The following is a 24102-nucleotide window of genomic DNA, read 5'->3' on the forward strand; positions in this document are numbered from 1 at the left end:
AGAGTGAGCATGCGCAGCGGCTCCGGGGACGGCGGGGGAGGTGGGGACCTGTGCGCGCGCGCACGAGCGGCCCGCCGGCGGCCGCGGGTGGAGGGGGCGGTTCCTCGAGTGTCCGCGGCCGGAGGGTGGGCAGGCTGGCGGCAGGTGCCGCTGCGGCCGCCGCCGCAGCCTCCTCCGGGTCCCGGGTCTCCTCGTCCTCCGGCGGTGATGAGCTGGGCCCCGTCGGGGGCTGCACCTGCCGTCTGCCCATCACCCCGGGCCTCCCTGCGTGACCTCGGCCTCCTCGCGTGCCCGGCCCCCGCGGCGCGGGGCTGCCCCTGAGAGGGAGCGGCAGCGGCCTCTTCCGCCCCGAGTCCTCGCTCGGGGGCCGCGCGGGGAGAGCGCCCGGCCCCCTCCCCTCCCCCGTCCGCCGTCCTCAATGTCTCCCCGGCGGGGAGGGGGCTGCCTGGGAGACGCGCTGAGCTGCCCCCCCCGGAGGCCCGTCGGCGGCAGCAGCAGCGCCCGGCCCGGCGCCCCGCAGCCTTCCCCGGCGGCGGCGGCGGCCTGGAGGAGCCCTGCACCCGCCGCCGCCCCCGGAGCCTCGCAGCCGCCGCCGCCACCCGGCGCCCGAGGAGAGGGCGGCGGGCGCCCCCCGGGGAAGATGAAGGCGGAGGGGGGCGACCACTCCATGATCAACCTGTCGGTGCAGCAGGTCCTGAGCCTCTGGGCCCACGGGACGGTGCTGAGGAACCTCACGGGTAATTGATGCGCCCGGGGTGGGGACGGGGATGCGGTGCCGCCCCCTGCCTCCCTTCTCCCTCCCGAGGAGGGGCCGCGCTCCTGCCGCCCCACCCCCGTGCGCGCCGGCGGGCTGGCAGGCGGTCCCACGTCCTGGCCTGGAAGGTGTTAACTGGGGGGCACTCCACGCGGGTCCCCGGGGCCAGACGCTCGACCCACTCCGAGGGGCCTGATCGCGGTTGGAAAATCCACGACCCCCTCCTCCTACCCGGCGCGGGGAGTGCTGCCGACGGTGCTGCCTTGTGTAGTACGCGCGGAATAGCGTTAGTGCTGAGACTCGGGCGCAGTTAGCGTTGGTTTCCCCCCCCCCACCCCCCGCCCGGCAAGCGCGCACACACACCCCGCTTCTTGCTGCTAAAATCCTCTTCTTTCTGGCAAATCTCAAACCGGGTGCAGGACTTAAATTCTCTGTTCACCATGATCATTTTGCTTCACCTGTTAAATTGTTGTTGCCCTAGATGACTGATGAAGTAGGTTATAGGGGGTCAGGGGCTTGGGCCAAGATCTAGTGCATTTCAAGCATTTCAGCTTAACCATTTTCTCCCTCTTGTCTCTCTGGCCTCAAGCTGCCGCTTCTGTGACATTTGATTTTTTTTTTTTTTTTTTTTTTTTTTTTTGCATTTCCCTTCATTCGTCAAGGCTGTCAAGAGGGAATTGGACTTAACTACATTATAATAATTAACCTCAATTTTGGTTGTAAAAGTTAGCAGTAATACTCATTTTTTATCGAATTTGTAGGTTTGGTTTGTGAAGAAACTTCTGCATTAATGTGGAAATTCTTACACACTGATTTCTGAATTTAAAAAATACTCTTTAAGATTAGTGGTTAGAAGAAAGAGATTCACTTGTAATTTGGTGTCTCCTCGGTCTCTGCTTCCCAGGGAAAAAACTTAAAAACATACTCAGGATTTAATTCTTGCAAATGTATAAAGCTAAATTTGGTAGGAACATTTAAAATACTTTATGTCAAACTTGTTAAGTGTGAGGAGTATTTTACAAATATAACCTGTCCTGACATTATATACACATGTGTATTTTATACATGATAAATATAGAATATCATTTATAATATAGTAACATATGTATATATTTATTATAAAATCTGGCATGATATGGAATTCAGATATCTGTAGAGAAAAATTTTATGGAATTTTATACCATAGAATGAATTTAAAGACACTGATTTTCTTGAATGCGGCAACTATAAAATTAACATAGATTCTGGATTGATTCATGGTGTCCTCACTTTTAGTCCATGGTTTTTTAACTTGATGCAAACTGACCTTACATGATGGTTGAGGGTCAGGAACATATTTTTATTTCTAAAAAAAATACACTGACAGGAAGACCATTTCATGATTGAATTGAATTTGGAGATAGTCTACGTTATCTTACTGCTGGCTTTGCTTGTATTTATCTACTGTTCATATTTCAAATGTTGTATCAATAGTGTTTGTAAGATTGAAGTGAAAAGTAAGAACTTAAATATATATTTGTATTTGATAAGGACTGGCTTAGCTCATCATTTATTTAGAGAAAATTAGTTTGGGGAGCTATCGAGTAGTATAAATGTAACTTACCACTTGGCTAGATTTAACAGTATTTCTAAAATACTGACGTTAGGATTCCAATCATTATAGTGGCTTCCAGTTCTATGAGTCAACCAGTAGGTTGATAATAGTTTCAACCCAGGGTTAGCTCTCATTATCGCTTAATATAATCTTAATAATCGTCAATTGCTCATTAGACTTCGCCATTTCGTAAAGGATATGCTGAACATCCAAAACTAGTTCCTCAGGTGGGACTGAGGAACACGGGGTCCGCTTCTAGGAAATATCGAGCCTGACTATGCAAAATGCTGTTTGTCTCGGTAGAAACAGAGGAAGATGTAGGTTAGAAATACGCTTCACCAGCAGTTGAGTGGACCACATGTTAGGAATCCACTTCTAAAAAAAAGTGGATTCTGGAAGTGGTAACATTTGATGTGATGTGATTCACTGTGGCCCTCTCATGCTGGTGACCTTAGTAATCCCATATGTAGCTTGGTCATTAGTCAAGAGATGCTTGCCATAGTGCCATTTAGGATTTGGTCTATTCGAAATAAACACATACGTCCTGAGACAAGACTCGACCGCCACTTACTTTGTGAGTGCCTGCTATGTAGCAGACACTTTACATATATTATTTCTGACCTTAAGAATAAATTTCCAAAGTAGAATTGCAGAGAAGAGAGGTGAAGTTGCCCCAAATCATATCACCAGTAAATGGCCGAGCAGGACTTTCAACCCCAGTCTTTGCCCGCAAATGTACTCTTTCCCCTTTCCCACCTGCATCCGCTCCTCCTCTTTCTTTTGGCAGAATGAGTTACTTACCTCACCCTGCTGCTTCTGCTCCATGTACATGCTTTTATTATTATACTGTTCAATTATAATTTTTATTTGTCTCTTCCAGACTGAGCTTTTTTTGGGGGGGGGGTGTCATTGTCATAATCATGGAATTCTAGAGTGTTAGCATTAGTCTACCTGCACATATCTCAATATTTGTTTATTGAATTGCATTTCTAAAATAACACTTAACAATTGCATTAAACATTCTACTTGCATTAGTTGGCGTGAATATACTGTTAACTAGGGGATGAGTTGTTTAAGCAAATTTTATGGCTAGATGTCGAACCTTTAAACTACTTAATCCTAAAACTACTTAAAATACTTATTAAATATACTTTTCTGTGCTTGTTATCATGCCTTCATGTATTTGATCTTTTTGATAATCTTGAAAGAGATTATTGTTTATCTTTATGGATTCAGACATGGAAGTTGAGAGTAACTTGCTCAGCTCTGATACTAATAAGTGAAAATTTATTACCTTTTTTTCAGACTATGATAACACATTAACTCAGAAGACATGTTTGTCATCACGATAAACTTAGAAATGAAACAGGTAGAAAGGAGCATAGTGTAGAACCAAATTAATTTGGATTTAAGAAATGACTGTGTGAAGGATTACAGAAATCTGGTTAATAAGAACTCTGGTTAATTAAGCAAAATGAGAGTGTGTTCTCATCTCTATTTTTTCTTTACACTGACATAAATAACAGGTGTTATTTATTCTTCTCTTTGTATTTTATCCTAAACAAAGGTGAAATAGGGAAGTTTTTATATTGACTTTTTTTTTCCTTAGACAGTTATCTTTAGGAAACAGTCTTGTGTATGTATTACTTCCATAGAAATGCATTTTCAAAAAAATGAAAATAAGAGCTAGAAATTAGAACAGGCTTTAGAACTAGAACTTACATAGTTTGACTGCTTCATTTTAGAAATACTGATGTATCACATCATTAAAGTAACATGGCTGGGATCAGTTACTCAGGGACAGAGGCAGGCCTAGAAATGATGTTCACTGATGCTTAGTTCTGTGCCTTTCATTTTGTTCCACATAGATTTTTTAACTCAGGCATGTCTGGTGATAAATCTTAAGAGACTTAAGAATAGCCTAGCATTATTTGCCCTGATAAGCCTAATAATGTGAATGGAACTAATTTTTGTCCAGCAAACAAAAGATACTGGAAAATGTTAAGATATTGAATAATATTTCTTTCCCAAAATTTTAAGTTGCGATTGCCTGTGTAAAAGTTAGTGATCCATATTTATTATATATGTAGCTTTAGAAATCCTACCAAATTTGCTCTGCTATTTATTTTTTCTCCTTCCTGAAGACACTAGTGTAGGGATTCCATGTAGAACGGATTAGTACCTGCAAATTCCATCTCTTCTGTTAATCACCATTGCTAAAGTTCTCTTCTCTATCCATCACTACCCAAAGTGTGTAGTTCACAGGATTCCAAAATTTTTAACGGTGTGTAGGTTATATGCTTCTTCAGCTTACTAAAGTAGAGAGAAATGCCTTCTTTATGAAATAGTTTTTCTTTCTTTCCATATGTTCTAAGTCCCCTTTCCCCAATCTAAAATTATAGTCAGTATGCATGTACTCTTTCAGTTTTATGGGTAATTTGACTTAAAAAAATAATCTACAGTGTAATACATTCCTTTGCTTTACTTTTATTTTCTTCAACTACTTTGGCTCCCAATTTTGTGTTCTGACCCAAATTTAGTTGCTAAGAATTTAGAGAAGAATTTTTTACTTAGAAAAACTCAGGATCCCTAAACCCGTGTGTAAACACAGAGTGAGGCTGGTACTGGGAAAAGATAATTGGTCCCTGGGAAAAAAGGCACAGGCTGGCCTCAGGCTCATCTCCTTTCACAGTGCCTGTTGCAAATGTGGGGCAGGTGCCCCTCTTCTGTTGGTACAGACATCGAGAAGCTGGGAATTCAGACTTGAATGAAGTCAGGTAAAATATATATGTGCTTATTTTCCTGTTATACATACACACTATTCTAGTTCCCTTTTAGACTTTATAGTAGCTGAGCTACTTTAGTGTTAGTATTGACTGTCAGCGAAAAAAGAAAGAAAGAAAGGTAGGGGGTGGGTGGGAAGTTTTTATCCATTGTGTGTAGTTGGAATTGTCCATACTCACACAGGGATAGCCAGCACCTTCCTTCAGTATGCTCCCAAGAAAGTGTGCAGCTTTCTGGGGTACCCTGCTCCCTAGCTTCCAGTGAATTAAGTTCTTCTTTCTAAATGCTCTATTATAGGAGGTTTTTCTGCAATACAAGTGAAAAATTCCTTACTCTTTTGTGGTACAGAGCCCATTAACTAGCGCTGCTATGATTTGTAATTTATAGGCTTTCACTTTTTGGAAGTTTTACCTGTATGTCTTACTGAGAATGAAGCTACTGTAGTTTTTCAAAAACCAGAATTGTCATCTATGGGTTCTTACTTTCTTAGTCTCCATGTCATTATCTTTGAATCAGGCATCCATATGATTCATCCATATCCTCTGGCAATAGCAAGTCTGAGGTCTAGATGACATTTCTTAAAGCAATTTCTGGGTAAGTCTTCAGACTCTGTGAGCTGTAATTTTGATGCTTTAATAGACTCTTAATATAAACTTACCTTTGCTTTGTTTGGTGATTGAAAGGAAGGACCAGAAAAGTAAGGTAGTTCAGGAAGAGGAGTCAAAATAACTAGAGGTATTTGTCTTGTAGAGAGAAAGCCTAAACTGCAGAGGAAGGGTGAGTCCGGGGTGGGTTGCAGGCAGTGAAACCAGGAAAGGAAATTGGGATTAAGAATAGTTAGGTGTAAACTGCAAAACTCCTGGAGAAAACAGAGGCAGTAATCTTTTTGACATTAGCCATGGCAGCATTTTTCTAGATCTGTCTCCTTGGGCAAGGGAAACAAGGGAAACAAAAGCAAAATTAAACTATAGCAAAGTAAAGCTTCTGCGCAGGGAGGGAAACCCATCAACAAAACAAAAAGGCAATATACTGAGTGGGAGAAGATATTTGCAACTGATATATCTGTTAAGGGATTAATATCCAAACTATCAAAGGAATATAAATAATGCCAAAAAATGAATGATCTAATTAAAAATGGGCAGAGCACCTAAATAGTCATTTTTCCAAGGAACACCTTTGGATGGCCAACAGACACATGGAAAGATACTCAGCGTCACTCATCATAAGGGAAGTGTAAATCAAAACTATAATGACGTATCACCTATGTCTGTCAGGCCAGCTAGAATCAAAGTGACAAGAAATAACAAGTGTTGGTGAGGATGGGAATAAAAAGGAACCCTCATGCACAGTTGGTGGGGATGCAGACTGGTGCAGCCACTATGGAAAACGGTGTGAAGATTCCTCAAAAAATTAAAAATAGAACTGTCATATGATCTAGTGATTCTACTACTGGGTATTTACCCAAAGAGAATAAAAACACTAATCCCAAGGCATACATGCAGCCCTATTGTTATTGCAACATTATTTACAATATCCAAGGTGTGGAAGCTACCCAAGTGTCCACTGGTAGATCAATGGATAGAGAAGATGTGGTATATATGTACAATGTAATATTAGCTATTAAAAAAGAAAGATTTGTGACAAAATGGATAGACCTGGAGGAAATTACAATGAGTGAAATAAGCCAGACAGATAAGTCAGAGAAAGACAGATACCATGTGATGGTACTTACATGTGGAATCTAAAACCAAAACAAACCAACAAATAAAAAGCAGAAACAGACCCATAAATACAAAGAACCACCTGATGGTTGCCAGAGGGGAGGGAGATGGAGGGGCGGGCAAAATAGGTAAAGGGGATTGAGAAATACAGACCTCTGGTTATCGAATGAATAGGTCACCCAGATAAAAGATGCAGGATAGGGATTATAGCCAATGGTGTTGTAATAGCATTGTATGGAGACAGACAGTACTGCCATAGTGAGCAGAGTGCATAGTGCAGCGTATAGACTTGTCCAATCACTGTGTTGTGTACCTGCAACTAACATTGTGTGTCAACTCTTCCTCAACTAAAAAAAAAAAAAAAAAAAAAAAAAAAATCAGCTGTAAGAAGAGAGTCCCGAGACTATATAGCATGTTGAATTTACCACAGTATCAGATGAAAAATTCTAATAAATACCAAAGCTCTAAAATAGTGATGTTCATTGAATATTTACTACATACTGGACACAATGCAAAGCATTTGGTGTGCTTCTTTTTTCCTATGATGGAAGTGACCATGTAATACACTGCTTTATTAAATGTATGTGGTTATATCAGGTATGATAGACTAATTGTGCTTTTCGTGACAAAGTATTTTAGCAGTAAAAGTATAATATAAGAAAAAGTAAAATATAAATAAAAAGTGTAATATAAAAAAGTATGATATAAAAAAAAGTAAAAGTAGTGTAAACAGTGGCAGTGGAAACATTTGAAAAAAGGTCTCATTAGATTATCCAATTCCAGTAACCTTAGCTGAGGAGATTTTTCACCAAACCTTGTATGAGTAGGAAGAACCAGACTTTTACCTGGGTCCAGTTGCCTGTTCTTACAAATCTTGGGATATAATCTAGAAGGACTTTTTGTAAGAGTGAAGTGGTATAATAGGAGATTTCGAAAAGCAGGAGGCACCTGTATACTACTCTCAAGATATCAATGTCTAGGGACGCCTGGGTGGCTCAGTTGGTTAAGCCGCTGCCTTCGGCTCAGGTCATGATCCCAGCGTCCTGGGATCGAGTCCCACATCTGGCTCCTTGCTCAGCAGGGAGCCTGCTTCTCTCACTGCCTCTGCCTGCCTCTCTGCCTGCTTGTGTGTACTCTCTCTCTGACAAATAAATAAATAAAATCTTTTAAAAAAACAAAACAAAACAAAACAAAAAGATATCAATGTCTAGCTATGATGTTTCTGTCAGTGTTGTGGACTGGATTTTCATGATGAAATTTATCCCCTCTCCCATTCCCTGCCACGAATTACTTTAATCCAACATAGTTTCTGAACTTCGCTGTTTATCAGCATCACCTGGGTTGGGTTAAAGGTACAGATCCAGGGTTCCAGTCCCTATTTATGGAGGACTTTTGAGAATGGGGTCTATGAAGCTACATTTTTAGCTAGTTCTGGGTGATTTTGTTATTGAGAGCTCGAGGTTTGGGAACACCCAATTTTTAAAAATAAAGTTTTTGGTGATCAATCTGTAGCTATGTTGTGATATATAAAGCAAATTAATATGGAGAATTTGGTATAACTAAAGACTTATTAAATTTTCAATATAAACAACTCATTTCCAGGAGGCTGCTCAAACCCAGTTTTTAAAAAGTGACTATCTTTTAATATTAATTATTAATATTATTTTTAATATTTTAATCTATTTAATATTTTAGTAATGTTTCTTTATATGAACCATTAGCTATAGAGAATAATTCCTATTAAATGATCATATTTTGAAAATTCAAGATGGCTTAGCTACATTAGATCTGAAGTATATGGGAGAGTTTAACATTAGCAATATTTATGTAAACACTTAGATAATGTGCAGTTATTGGAATTCTTCCTTCCGGAATAATCTGGGTTCTGTTGGATTTTTGTATGCAAATAAAGAGTCTAAAGAAGCAGTAGGATCCTTACATTTATGGATCAAGAAACTGAGTTTTATGCTTGACTGCGACTAACTGGTTTTTGCATGTTGAACAAGCCACATGTTTCCCAGGCTCAGGTTCGTTGTGTGTAATACAATCTGATGCCAGCCGTTCTCATGCTGATGTTATGGGAAAGCTGAATTAGAAAGTCGGGAGAGAAAAGTTTAGTTGGGGGCACCAGGGTGGCTCAGTCCTTAAGTGTGTGCCTTCAGCTCAGGGCATCATCCCAGGGTCCTGGGATGGAGCCCCACATTGCGCTCCTTGCTCGGCAGGGGGCCTGCTTCTCCCTCTCCCACTCACCCTGCTTGTGTTCCTTCTCTCTCTGTCAAATAAATAAAATAAAATCTTAGAAAAGAAAAAAAGTTTAACTATGAGTTAAGGAAAACGCTTACCATTTGCATATAAACTTGTTTCTTTAATCTTTAAAATTAAGAAATTTTTCTTTTTTAAGTGGTGCTTCCCCAGATTTTTAATAGGCTGATTTGTAAGGTGAAGCTTAGGACCTAGAAAAATCCATACTCTCTGAACACCAATTAACAGCTCTTAGGATTGGACCTTCTTGAAGTTTGGTTTAGGAAACTCTGGATTCAGTATCTGAAATAATGTCTTCGTTTAATTTCGTTTTGTTTATCCGTGTGTGGTGTAACCGCTTCCTCCGGATTATTGTCAGTGATATCCAAGGTGTGACGCTCTGACCAGGTGTGCACATTACTTGCTAAATTTTCTTGGTTGTGCTTTTATTTTCTGATCTGTCATTCATCTGGTCCTGTATTTAGATTTAACTTTAGGAGTTTATTACATCGAGAATTTCATTATACGTTATGCTCATTGATGTAAAAAGTTTAATTTTCAGTGTTCAGTGTCAGTATCCCTTGGAAATACTGTGTCATGAGATTGTGAAACATTTTATCAATTGCTGACAAGATTTTTTTAGATCAGTGACTGATTCAAACAAACATGTTGTTACTGACTTTTTTTTAGTATGACATGTATAATTTAAGATACTTGAGGGCATACAAGTAATAACAATTGAAATCATTGTATAATGCTATAATTTCATAATAGATTCAGATTTTGACATTTAATTCTTATGCTTTTGTAACTGAGTAGCTAATCAATTACAAGGAAGAACAAGTTGAGTGACATCTTTTAGGAAGACAGTACTATGGCTTGAATATAGAGCAATTTTTGAACATTTTAAGTAGCCTTAACCTGATTGCTTTAAAGCAGTGATATTTTGATTGTTTTAAATTAAAAAACTTGCTTTTTAAAGAAATTTCTTTTACTATTCAATGATAAGTACTGTAATTTACAGTTTGAAATTATATAATTAGCTGGCAAAAGTGTAATTTAGTGAAACTGGGTAATAAGTGTTGCCATAAGCTTTGAGAAAACCAATGAATTAAGGCAAACCTTGAAAGTGTCACCATTGAATTTAAAAACTAGTGTTTTTTTCTCTCTTTAAGAAGGAGTAGCTATTAAATATTTACTGTAGCTTCAACTTCTATGTTAATTGGGGTTTCAAGTGGACAAATACAGCGACTTATTTTTAAGTCCAGTTAGTATGTTAAGAATGATTAAAAATAAGGAAAAATGTCCTTTATGTTTACCTTCATTTTAACTTTCTTTTTTGTTCATTTCTTTGTGTAGAGTTAAGCTTCCATCTATTATCCTATTCCTTCTGTCTGAAGAGCTTCCTTTAATATGTCTTTTAGGTCCACTGGCAATTAATTCTCCCAACTTTTCTTCTTTTTGAAAAAAGTCTTCATTTCACCTTCAGTTTTGAAAGCTATTTCTCCGAAATACAGATTCCTGCCTTTCCAGGTTTTTTGTTTTGTTTTGGTTTGTTTTCCCCTTTCAGTCTTTAAAAAAAAGTCACTCTATTGTCTTCTGGTTTGATAGTTTCTGATGAGAAGTTTGCTATACTTTTTATCTTTGTTCTCCTATATGTAAACTGTTCCCCCCACTACTTTCAATATTTTCCCTTTATCTTTGATTTTTCATCACTTCACTATGATGTATCTAGGTAGTGTGTGGCTTATTTTTATTTTATTGTGTTTTGGTTATTTTGGCAAGTCTTTATCTTGCTTGAGATTTTCTGGGAGTCTTAGATTTGTGGTGTGATATCTTTCATTATTTTTAGAATTTTTCAACTCTCTCTTCAAATATTTTTCTTCTCCATTCTCTTTTTCTTCTCCCTCTATGACTCCAATTACATGGGTGTTAAACCACTTGAAATTGTTGCATAGCTCTTAGATGGATGATTCCTTTTTTCCCTTAACCTCCTTTCCCTTATTCTCCTCCTCTTGTTCTATTCTTTTTTCTCTCATATTTTAGTTTGAGTAATTTCTTTTGGTCCATCTTTAAGGTGACTGATTCTTTGCTTAACTGTGTCAGGTCTATTGGGGAGACCATTAACAGAATTTTTTATCTCATATTATGGTTTTTGTTGTTGACTTTTAAAAAAATTTCAAGCATTTCCATTTGACTTTTACTTGGAATTTCCACTTTTCTGCTAAAATTCCCCATCTGTTCATGTGAGTTTTCTACCTTTCCCATGAAAGCCTTTAACATGTAAATTATAGTAACTGTAAAGTCCCTTTCTGCTTGTTGTAAAGTCTGGGTCATTCCCCAATTTGGTTCTATTGATTGCTTTATTTCTTGACAGTGGATTGTTTTCTTTACCCTCATGCCATCTCCAATATGTGTATTATTTGGTTAAATTAAATTTATTTTAAAAAATTCATATGTGACAGTGACTTCTCTTGGGACCTTCCTTGACATTGTCCTTCTTGTTCAAGCTTCTCTTCCGCATAACATCAGCTACCCACTGTGCTCTGAAGAACCTGAGTTATTAGAATATATGCCATTGAAGTATCATTAACTAAACACTCAACGTGTCAGCTCTTGCTAATATATGAAAGTACTGTATTAAATGAATTAAAGTACCACAGTAAATATTTTCAGCTATGCAGGCCATATGATCTCTGTCATAACTACTCAGTTTTGCTTTTATAGCATGAAAGTAGCCATAGAGAGTCTGGATGAGTCTGACTATGTTTCAGTAAAGTTTTATGGACACTGAAATTCAAACTCTGTGTAATTTTGAGGTGTGAAATAGAGTTCTTTTGATTTTTCAACCACTTGAAAATGTAGGAACAATTCTTAGCTCACAGACTTTACAGAAACAGGTGGTGGGCCAGCTACAGCTCATGGACCCTACTTTGCTGACCTCTGATCTAGGGGACTTTTTCAAATTATATTATAATTTGAAAATTATAATTTTCAAATTATAACTTTTTCAAATTTCAAAACCTCTGATCTAGGGGACTTTTTCAAATTATAAGTGCATCATCTTTCTGAGAGTCTAACAAGCCACCTAGGTGAGATGCATCCCCAAACTAAGAAGTCACTGATGTTGGAAACTAAGGGGAGTTTCCACACTTTTAGATTTGCTGGAGTGAGAACAAAGCTTGAGATAATCTAATGTGAACACAGACTATCTAAACATACAGTGTGGACCATTTCTATAAAGAAGGTAGAAATCATGAACAGCTTCGATGTGTGGTCTTACTGGCATAGTATTTTCAGCTGGAGACTTCGAGTATGTCGAGCACACAGTAAGAGTTCAGTATCTGTTAATGATTTTAGTAGAAAGGTGAGATAGTCTCTAGAGGATTAAAAAGACATTTAGTGTTTGTCTAATGAGATGGTTTTGTTGTTTTTATGACTTTGGGATTTTTTCCTAAGTATCTCTTCTGTAACTTTAGCATGGAGTAGTAATTCTGATTTCTATTGCATGTTGTGATTATTTGGTAGAGTTGAGGAAAGTGTTGTTCTTTAGGTCTTACCTCCAGAGATTGCTTTAGTTAAGGGTAATTCTTGTGAGCAGCTCGGGTTGAGGAACTTTGGCCTAGTAGAGCACCTTCATCAATGAATTTTAGAATGAAAAACTACTCTTTTGAAGACAGTATGTTTGCAGCAAAATTTAAAAATATACACATTTCAGGCAGGTGCTGAAAAATATAAAGAATATATAAAATAATATCACCCATCTCTTATCTTTAAAAGATAGCCATTGCCAAGTTTTCTCTTTGTGCTTTTTTTTCTGTACCTAAACACATTTTTTAGCAAATAGGATTGTACAGTATGTACCATTCTTTGACTTTTTACTCAGTTAATACATTTTAGACATCTAGAGAAAACCATTTGTCATAAATAATTTTGTCCAAGGATTAAAAACAAAAGCACAGAAGATAATTTTTGAGCAACTTGGCAACGGGAGCTGATGAGAGATACAGATTGGGAGCAGGGCTATTCTAGGATTGTTTGGAGGCCGGGACACATCACAGTTCTCTGTGCAACAATCCAAGCAAAATTTGTTTACGGTGAAGATTCCATAATCTTTGAATAGGGAGAAATAACCAGAGGAGATGCACCCAAGAAGAAGGAATATTTCCTTCCAGTGAATTAAGGTGAGTCTATGGATGGTAGGCTTCAGAATTTTCTGTTTTGTGCATTGTATTTTTAAAATTTTGTGTTGCATCTTGTTTAGCATGCGCCAAGTCTCCCTCTGGCCTATCCTCCTCTCACCGTTGCTCAATTGCTGGAGGCTTGGATTAGGTGGGCTGTTGGCAGACAGGAACACTGGGCCTGTGGATGTCCGCATCAGCTGTATGGCCGAGGCAGTTGAAGAGAAGGTGGTGGTATTCCATGCCTGTCCTCTTAGCAATCTGTCCTTCCTCTAAGGCTCTTGGACATCTGGTCTTGCTCTGCTCTTAGGATCTTGTAGTTCTCTTCACCTCAACTAACCCAGTAGGTTTCCTATGTTTGCCACTAGTGAGCAGGGCCTAAGACAGACTTGCTTATGCAGAGGAGATCAAGTTCTTCAGAAGCTCTGTCCACAGACCATGTTGTGTGCATCCGTCAGGTAATTCACAAGCATAGTGATAACGTGAAGTCTAAGTTAGCTATAGATATTCTCAGCAGAGTTCAGTTTTTCCAAGATAAATAATAACGATTTTTTAACAAAGACAGAAATATGAAAATAAATTTAAGTTTAGGGAGTTTATGCTCAGTCTGCTTAAGGGATAACCCTTGCCTGGTCACTAGAGGACTCTTCGAGGTTCTATTTTAGTTGTATAATTCTTTGATATCTTGGGGCTTCATAAAACACTAAACTTAAAATTTACATTTCCAAATCATCAGGCCGATTTATTGTTGAGGCACTATATAGTCAATAGGCAAACATTATTTATAATGTCAAATAATCGCTCACTCATAGTCTTAAATATAGTTAAGAATTCTTTCACCCTATTTGTATTTCAAGGACAACGAAGAAAAGTGCTTTCTGGGGTAGATCTGGTAAGCTACCAGAGTTGGCTTGGGATACGAGGCAGATGATTGTTTTCTTTCTTTCTTTTTTTTTTTTTTTAAGATTTTATTTATTTGTTTGACAGAGATCACAAGTAGGCAGAGAGAGAGGGGGAAGCAGGCTCTCCGAGGAGCAGAGAGCCTGATGTGGGGCTCGATCCCAGGACCCTGAGATCACGGCCTGAGCTGAAGGCAGAGGCTTAACCCCCTGAGCCACCCAGGTGCCCCAATTGTTTTCTTTCTTTCTTTCTTTCTTTTTTTTTTTTTTAAGATTTCATTTATTTACTTTACAGACAGAGATCACAAGTAGGCAGAGAGGCAGGCAGAGAGAGAGAGGAGGAAGCAGGCTCCCCGCGGAGCAGAGAGCCCGATGTGGGGCTCGATCCCAGGACGCTGGGATCATGACCTGAGCCGAAGGCAGAGGCTTTAACCCACTGAGCCACCCAGGCGCCCCCCCCCCCAATTTTTTTCTTTCTTAAGAGTATGTGCCTGTTGCTATAGAACCCTTCTTGTCTCAGAGCTCCCCTGATGAAAATGCCTTCATATTATTATTCCCTTGTATTTCCAGTTTTTCAGGTTCACTTTGAAAAATTACATCTTTTAAGATAGAAATATCTTCTGAGCAGGTTAAGCCTTTTTGTCTTTAATGCATTTATTATAAATCGAAGCTATTTGTTTGGGAGTGACAGCATGAAAACACTATTTTCCCGAAAGCTGGAAAGGCAGGCTTTGTCTGCTTTTCCGTAATGACCAGCATCTGTCTCTTACGCCACTGAGAAGCATGCATGGTCCTTCAGCACACTTTGGAAAATCTATCTGATGACTCTTCCTTCAAATTATTTCACATTAACTGAGTCCAATCTAAGTGTTACTCCTAAGAATTTGGCATGCTGAAATGATTCTGTTTTTTAATCTGTTTTCTGTGTATCCTCCCTTTAAAAAAGAAAAGAGCTTTTTACTTTGAGAGGATTGTAGATTCACATGCATTTGCAAGAAATAACATGGAGAGAACCCCCTTACCCTTTACCTGGTTTACCCGATGAGACCATCTTGGAAAACCACAGTATAATATCAAAACCTTGATACTGACCTTATTCAGACTTCACCAGTATTACTTGGATAGGTGTACTCATTTATGTGTGTGTGTATTTATTTCTGTACAGAGCGACAAAACTGTACACTTGTATAAAACCACTGCAGTCAAACTATAGAATAGTTCCATTGCCTAAGACCCCTAGTATTTACCTTGTTCTATCCACAGCTTCTTTCCTTCATGAGTTTTTTTTTTTTTTTAAGAATTTATTTATTTATTTATTTATTTATTTATTTATTAGAGAGCGGGAGAGTGCAGGGGCGGGGGGAACAGAGGGAGGAGGACAAGCAGACTCCCCTCTGAGTGCGGAGCCAGATGCAGGGACCCATCCCAGGACCCTGAGATCATGACCCGAGCCAGAATCATGAGTCAGGTGCCTAACCAACTGAGCCACCCAGGTGCCCCACTTCACAGGTCTTTAATTTGTTTTTCATTTATGGTCATGACTTAAAATAATTATCTCTTTTTTTCTTTAAATTTTATTTTATGTTTTTCAGTGTTCCAAGATTCATTGTTCGTGCACCACACCCAGTGGTCCATGCAATACGTACCCTCCATGATACCCACCACCAGGCCCTCCCAACCCCCTACCCCTCGCCCCTACAAAACCCTGTTTGTTTCTCAACCGTGAGAGACTGTGGACTCAGAAAATAATTATCTTTGAAAATTATATCCATACTTTGAAAAGTTTATTTTTAGTGTGGTTAAAAAAAAACCGCATAAAATTTCCCATCGTAACTATTTTAAGTGTGTAGTTCAGTAGCATTTAGTACCTTCACACTGTTGTATAACGGATCTCCACATCTTTCTCGTCTTGCAGAACTGCAGTTCTGTACCCGTTTCCCTCTCCCCAAGCCTCGGGCAATCATCATTCCGTTTCGTCTCTGAACTACACTGCTTTTGATACACCTCGTGTGAATGGAATCACACAGTATGTGTGTTTTTCTGTGATTGGCTGACTTTACTCGGTATGAAGTCCTCAAGGTTGAGCCCTGTCGTGGCATGTCCCAAGGTTTCTTTCCTTTTTGAAGCTGAATAATATTCTATTGTATGTGCCATCCCCGTGGGTGGACGCTCGAGCCGCTTCCGTTTCTTGGCTGCTGTGAATGATGCTGCTATGAGCACGGCTGTGCAGATCGCTCTTTGGGATCCTGCCTTTAATTCTTTGGCTCTATACACAGAAGCGAAATTGCTGGATCACATGGTAGTTCTTTTTCCAAGTTCTTGAGGAACTACTCTACTTCTCCTTGGCAGCCGCACCATTCTACATTCCCACCGACAGCATATACCTGATAAATCTGTTTTTATTCATCCATTTTTGTTCTCTCTGTTTCATGACTGTTTCATCGACCTTTCTCGTACCCGTGACGGGGAGCGAACGCTAGCGCAGATAGATATTTTGCGTTACAGAATGTTGGCCCACCAAGGATGATCCTCAAGGTGACATCCCACCGTTTTGGTGTCAGCTCTTCCAGCTCTAAGTGACAGAACTTGTTTACATAAAAAGGAATTTTATGACAAGGGAACTAGGGTGTTACGTGGAAACTAAGGGTGGTGATGTGGCAGGCCTTAGGAATCCCTGGGATGAGGGATTTGGTTGTCGCTTGTCTTTGGTGGGTATAGTGTTCTTTTGTCCTGTCCTGTGGCTCTCATCACGTGATGAAGAAATGGCCCTTCAGAAATCCCTCAGCCACCCTAAGACTGAGGTGCTCCCTTGGGCCCAGTCCGGAATTCCCAGGGGAATTCAGTGCAGCTGGGATCAGTTGTCTCCCCTGACGTACCTCACCACGGGCTTGGGCGGGGAGATGGAGTCAATGCCAGGACCTGCCTGGCCAAGCCTCCGGGAGCTGCATGGGTTGACTGGGAGGGCGCAGGAAGCCAGAAAGAAAGGGAACGAGCCCGAGAGAGGCAGAATGGAAGGTGCGCTCATCCGCCGTAACCTAAACCACAGTGGACAGTAATTAAGGACGCTCTGAGGAAGGAACAATGGAGCTTGGAAAGGTCTGGGTAAGGACTATTAAAATGATGCAAGACAAAGAAATTAAAAAAAAAAAAATTTCTGAGTGTTGCTTTAGTATATAAAGTTGGGAGCCAAGAGGGGAATTGCCTGAAATGCCTAAAATCATAAAAGATGAAATTGTTGATTTCTGGAACAATTTGAATTACGAGGTAGATTTCAAAAATGTCAACACTGTTATTGAGTGTAGAAAATAGAAAATCCTATCTCAAACAGCAGTTAATTAATTTATTGCACGAGATTTGCAAATATGTTAGGGGCTTGTTAGACACGTTGATGGGTTATAGCTATATGATGGAGACAGAGCCAGTCAGAGTGTCTTCGCCTTAATGTTTTGAAGGCTGAACTCTTACCCCCTCGAGCATCAGTGATGATGATCATCGTAAATGTTTAGTTAGTGTTGCTACGTGTGAGGCACAGTACTGGGCACTTTTATATCCGTTCTCTCATTTACCCTTCCTCCAAACCCTGGCTGCGCCCCTGTTCGTTAACCCGGATTGTCTAGGTTGTTTCCAACAGAATTATTAACCCTCTGCTCTTCTTTTCAGAGATGTGGTACTGGATCTTCCTGTGGGCTCTCTTCTCGTCCCTGTTTGTCCACGGTGCTGCGGGCGTGTTGATGTTTGTGATGCTGCAGAGACACAGGCAGGGGAGAGTGATCTCACTCATCGCTGTCAGCGTCGGATTTCTGGCTTCTGTCACCGGCGCAATGATTACTAGTAAGCTGGTTTTGTTTTGCTTAAGGACCTGACCGAGCATGCACTTTATTCTTACGATGAAGGGGACGTTCGTGTCTTCTCCCACGGAAGGTATTTTCAGCACTGATCACACTTCACCTGGGAGGGAAAGATCAGTTCATGGGCTCATTGAATGGAGAGTTTTTGTACTTCTCTGTGAAGACTCGCTATGCAAGATTCTGTGGGAAATAGAACAACTTGTAAAAATTGACAAGGGACACAGAAATTCAGGGGGAAGTTTATTTTCTAGTGGACTTAGTTTTTGCTTTAAAGGAGCTCCCGATCCAGTCAGGGAGAGAGACAGGCACACCGATTTGACAGTGATCATTGTCATTAAAAAAGTGAAAATAGAGCCCGGAGGTCCTCGATGTGAGCTGCCGAGGACTACAAGGTAAAACCGCACTTTCTTCTTAAATACAATTAGTTATGACAAATCTCCCCTGACCTAGTGGGGATTGGCCGCGTGCGAGTGTCCGAGTGTCCTCGAGCCCTGCACAGCTGTCCTCCTGTGCTGCCCGAAGTGCCTCAGCATCCTCCCCTCTGCGGGGGGCCCCGCCTCTGCCTGGAGTTCAGAGAGGCTGTCCCAGTTCCTGCTGTGCTGGTTGAGCCAGGACTTCGATGCAGCCTGTTGAGACCAGAGGGTGCTGCCGCTGCTTCCTTGATGCGGCTCTGCCTGCACGGGGCTGCTTCTCCGTGCTGCTGGAGACTTCTACCATCGCCAGGGCACCGTAGAGGCTTACATGGCCCTGCACTTGCGGCCTGCTCCCTGGTGTCGGGGGCAGCTCACTGCTGCACAAGAAGAACATCTTCCTTTCTGGTTGGTTTCTAGCCCCCCAGATGAGAGTCCGTCCTTTTCTTCTCTAGTTCAAAGGCCTCCTTTGTCACCTTTTCCCAGAGGGATTTGCATACCTTGCCCTGTTCCCATGTCCTGGTGTCTGTCCTGTGGCACTGATAGGACATTCATAAAACAGTTGTGGGACAAAGTATAACTATGATTTGTACTGGGATTTAAGGGAATGCAGAGGTTAATTTGGAGGGAACTGGTGTAGTAAACTGTTCCCCCCAAGAACATGTATTAGATTTCCATGTAGTCATCTGTTTCTTCATCCTTTCTTCCCTCACCATTTGGTTTTTCGGTGTTACTCTGTATTAGGTTTCCGTTGCTGCCGCAGGCAACCTGTAACCTGATCATACGGTACCGCGTCCATTCTGCTGTAGCTGGGGTGTAGGGCAAGCACTCAGGTTTAGCTAAAGTACAGGACATGCAGAGTGAAGCTGGAGATTCACCTGGAAAGACAGTGGAACCAGATCCTAGAGGGTCGTGGAAGGCGAGCCAGAAAATTTGGGCTTTTTTCCTGCAGGCCATGGGAAACAAGTAAGATCGTTTTGAATGGGGTTGGCAAGGGACAAAGCAGTCCGATGGAAAAATTTGTTTTAATAGCTGAATATAGTTATACATAAAGAACCAAGAGACAACTCTGAAGGGGCAGGGGCCTCATCTGTCTTCACCACCGCTGCCTTCCTAGCAATGAAACAGTGCCGGGATCATACCAGATCCTCAGAAAGTGCTGGTCGGAGGGATGGGTTCAGGAGGGGAGGAGGTACAGGGGAAAGAAAGGAAGAAACAGGGGAGGGAAGAAAGGAGAAACAGGGGGAAGGAAGAGGAAGTAAGAGAACTTACCTGTGATCTGAACTTGAGGCTGGGATCTGAACGAGAGTTGTAGCTGTGCTTGGATGTGACGTGTAAGGACTATGGCGAAAGGAAACAGCCCAAATTAGTTTTACTCACTGTGGTGGCATACACAGAGGCTTGGAAGGGACTGCAGTGTTTTTGGTGGGCGCCACTGCTGTGATTGTGAACCCACGAACAGAGTTGGGAAGAAGGAACATTGTGCTCAGCAATTGTGAGCCGCGTGCGGATATGTGTATCTATTGGCATAAATTACGGTAAAAGCTCGGAGAGCAGGAGAAATGTCACTCTCCTTCAGTTTATCTCTAATGATGCATTTGTATGTTTATTACCTAGTTTCAATTCAGCCAAGAATGAAATATGCCAGTGATTTTAGAAACTGCCGTGTTATATTTTAAATCCTTAAAAAGATAAGTCTGACATAATTTCAAGTAAAAATGTGTATCCAGGTTAGCAATAAAGCATTTAAATTTCTTCTGGCTAGTCTTTTGACCTGCAGACACTTGAATTAAGAAAACTAGCCGAAGTGAAACTATTTTAGCTATATTTATTTTCTTAATGCAATTTGTGAGTGTCCATATTCTCACAACTGTGTATTCAAGTCTGTAAATGATTACTTCAGATCTCTTCTGAATAAGATACTGATTGAATATAGATATGTATCTATTATATTTTGCTCCTCCTTAGGTTTTATTTCCAATACAGTGATTTTTCATTTTAGTTGGTATTGATGGTTAATAACAAAATTGGGAAAAACCGGGTGTCTGTATATTGCCATCAGCCGACATTATATAGCTGACTAATTTTAGCAAATCTGAAGGTATAAAATGACATCTCTTTGTTGGGTTAATTTGCATTTCTCTGATCACTAAGGAGTTTGAACATCTCTTCCTATGCTTATTATATATTTAGATTTCTTTTTCTGCAAATTGCTTCTTTAAGTTATGTGCTTGCTTTTCTTGCTTCCTTCTCGTTAAATTACAGGGGTTTCTTATACATTAGAGGTATTGGTCTCTTGTTGGTTTTGGACTTTGCAAATAACTTCTCCATCTTTTATCAGTCACCATCATCTATGATGGTAGATGATCTATTCTATGATACTATGATCTATTGAGCAGGAAGCCTGAATTTCTGTGTTATCAGCTCAAAGAGTTTTTTGCCTTATGACTTATAATTTAAGAAGTTCTTCCCCCCACCAAGGTCAAAAGATATGCTGATATATTTTCTAAGGTTAATTTTATTGTTTTACCTTTAATACTGGGGTCTTTAATACCTACAGAACAGGGGTCAGCCAACCTTTTCTTAAAGGGAGTATGTAAACTTTGCAAGCCCGGTGGTCTCTGTCAGAGCTCTTTGGCTCTGCCACTGTAGTGTGAAAGCAGATACAGAAGTGTGTAAATGAATAGGCATGTTTTTTTCTAATAAAACTTTACAAAAACAGGGGTCTGGCATTCAGGAATAATTTCATAAATTCCTGACTTGTGCCCTGGTTTAGAGTCTAACTTCGTATTTGGTATTAGATAGGATTCCAGGTGTATTTATTTTTCTTCCCACATAATAAGTCCGTTTTGACCACACCATCCATTAAAAATACCCATCATTTCCTCATCGATTCACCTTGTCTGCATATTATGCTCAAGCACGAGGATCTGTCTCCGAATCCTGTTCCGATCTGTTAGTCTTTTTATGTGTTCTTGCAGCAAAGTCACATTTTTTTTTCCCTGTGGTTTTGTGGTATTTCTTGATACCTGATCAGGCTAGATCCCTCTCATTTCTTTCTTTAAGTTAACATGGCTGTTTTAGGACTTTTATTCTTTCACATAGATTTTAGAATATGTCTACTCAATTTCTCAAAAAGTATAACTGTAAAATTTTTATTGGGATTTAATTTAATGGAGAGGTTAACTTGGGAAGACCTGGCATAGTAAACTGTTCTACCCAAGAACATGTATTAGATTTCCATGTATTCGGATCACCCTCTGTGTCTTTCATTAGAGTTTAAAAATGTCTTTCTCAACAAGAGGGTTGCACGTTTTTGGTTAATTCTTAAACTCTTACATCGTGGTTGCTATGCATGGTATCTTTCAGTGACATTAGTTAGTGTTATTGGTATAGAGAAACGCTGTTCGATTTTCTGAGTGGAGTCTACGAAAGATAAAGCAAAACACTGGTTCTTTGGAAAGATACTAAGATGAATAGATCACTGGTAAACTAATTTTTATTTTTATTTTTATTTTATTTTTTTATAAAGATTTTGTTTATTTATTTGACAGAGAGGGATCACAAGTAGGCAGAGAGGCAGGCAGAGCGAGAAGGGGAAGCAGGCTCCCCGCCAAGCAGAGAGCCCGATGCGGGGCTCGATCCCAGCACCCTGAGATCATGACCTGAGCCGAAGGTAGAGGCTTTAACCCACTGAGCCACCCAGGTGCCCCTGGTAAACTAATTTTTAAAAAAAGTTAAGGCAGAAAAATAAAGTATACAACAAAATAGAATAAATAACTAGAGACCCAATGATAGAGATAGAATAAAGAATTATAAAAATAACAGTTTTGCAAACAGGGATCTATTCCTAAGTATAAAATGTCAAAATTGGCATAAGAAGAAACTAAATGAGAATAGGACAGTAGGTATATTTAAACAATTGAAATGCTGAAGACCCTCCCCTCCCAAAGGAATTCCAGGGTCAGATGAGTTCTACCAAAATTTTGAAGGGACAGTTTAGTTCCTATTTTATCCAAAATTTTGAGTAAAGAGTAAAAGCCATGCACAGCTCATTTGCTGAGGCCAAAGTAATCTTGTTAAGCAAAATAAAGACTGTGCAGGAGGAGAAAAGTATAGGCTCATTTACCTTTTGACTGTTACCCTAGGAATGCAAAAATAATTCAGGATCAGACATGACTATGGCTGTGTGCCAATAAAACGCTATTTATGGGAACTGAAATTTAAATTTTGTACAACTTTCATGTATCATGAAGTATTTTTCTTTTGATTTTTAAAAAATCATTTAAAAATGTAAAAACCATTCTTCACTCCTGCACCACGTCCATGTGATGTGGTATGCAAAGTGGACCTGTGAACCACAGCTCGCCAGCCCCTCATTGGACCACACAGGCTGGTGGAACCAACACTGTTAAAACCAAACCTGCCCTAGCCTTCACGTTTACTTTCTCTCAGGAAATTCGGAGGGCAAGTCAGGTTACTTTCTTTGGCGTGTCGCTGTATATTGACATCTTTCTTCTGCTGGTGGCTCTTCTAGTCTCTCTTGACCTTGTAGGTTCATGTCTTTCACTAACCTTCGTGTCAGCTCAGCAGTATTGCTTTCCGCACTTCATCTTTACTGTGCAAGCTTTTGCTAGTCCCTAGGTCCTCAGGAGCTCTTTCCTTATTTCTAAGTGATTCTTTCTGCCATGGTTGGTAGGGGCAGTTCCAGACATGCATCATTTATTTCAAGCATCCTGTTCTGCTTGGGTCTCCTTTATTCTTTTTTTTTTTTTTTTTAAGAATTTATTTATTTATTTGACAGACAGAGATCACAAGTAGGCAGAGAGGCAGGCAGAGAGAGAGGAAGGGAAGCAGGCTCACCGCTGAGCAGAGAGCCCGATGCGGGGCTCGATCCCAGGACCCTGGGACCATGACCTGAGCTGAAGGCAGAGACTTTAACCCACTAAGCCACCCAGGCGCCCCGGGTCTTCTTTATTCTTGCATAACTTAGCCTTGTACTTCACCAAAAAAATAAAGACCATGATATTTGTGGTCTTTCATCTGGCTACTGTGTAGCAGAATACACTGTAGAGAGGGTGAAAACTAAAACAAAAATTGGAGGGATGACATTTGTGAACATACATAAATATAAAAGGATTAATATCCAAACTATATTTTAAAAACCCTATGAATCAAATAAGAAGAAAACTCAATAGAAAAAAGGATGGAAGATTTGACAAGCATTTAGTAAAAGTAGAAAAGCCTCCTGGCCTCTAATATGTGAAGAAAAGTTCAGTCACATTAATTTTTGGGGAAATACAAATTTATCACAGAGATGACATCTCTTATGGAATTGACAAAAACTTAAAAAAAGGTTACCAACTGCTTCTGAAGATATGAAGTAACTGAAATATAAATTGGTACAACTACTTTGGAAGATAGTTTGGCATTCCTTACTGAAGTTGAAAATGCCCATAATATAAGGCTAAGCAATTCTACTTTTACCCATGTATTGAGGAGAAATTTTTGACTGTGTATGTGGGCCAGGGGTCTTGCACAAGGATCTTCACAGAATCAGTGTTTGTCATTGTTAAGGATTGGAAACAAATTTATTGGCAGTAGAGTGAACAAATTGTATTATATTCATGCTTAGAATTCTATGCAATGGTGAAAATACATGAATTATAG

General features: G+C 40.2%; 1 protein-coding gene across 1 annotated transcript in view; it reads left to right on the forward strand.

Annotated features, from left to right (window-relative positions):
* Positions 1-380: 380 nt before the first annotated feature.
* The window catches only part of TMEM170B (transmembrane protein 170B), a 35750-nt gene continuing 12028 nt past the window's right edge, over positions 381-24102 (forward strand). Inside the window, exons 1-2 of the mRNA XM_080806118.1 lie at positions 381-737; positions 17835-18005. Of these exons, the coding sequence (XP_080662244.1) occupies positions 419-737; positions 17835-18005 (490 nt within the window). The 5' untranslated portion in view covers positions 381-418. The remainder of the gene's footprint in view (positions 738-17834; positions 18006-24102) is intronic.

This window comes from Martes martes, assembly GCF_963455335.1.
Source record: "Martes martes genome assembly, chromosome: 6".
NCBI classification, from domain to species: Eukaryota; Metazoa; Chordata; class Mammalia; order Carnivora; family Mustelidae; genus Martes; species Martes martes.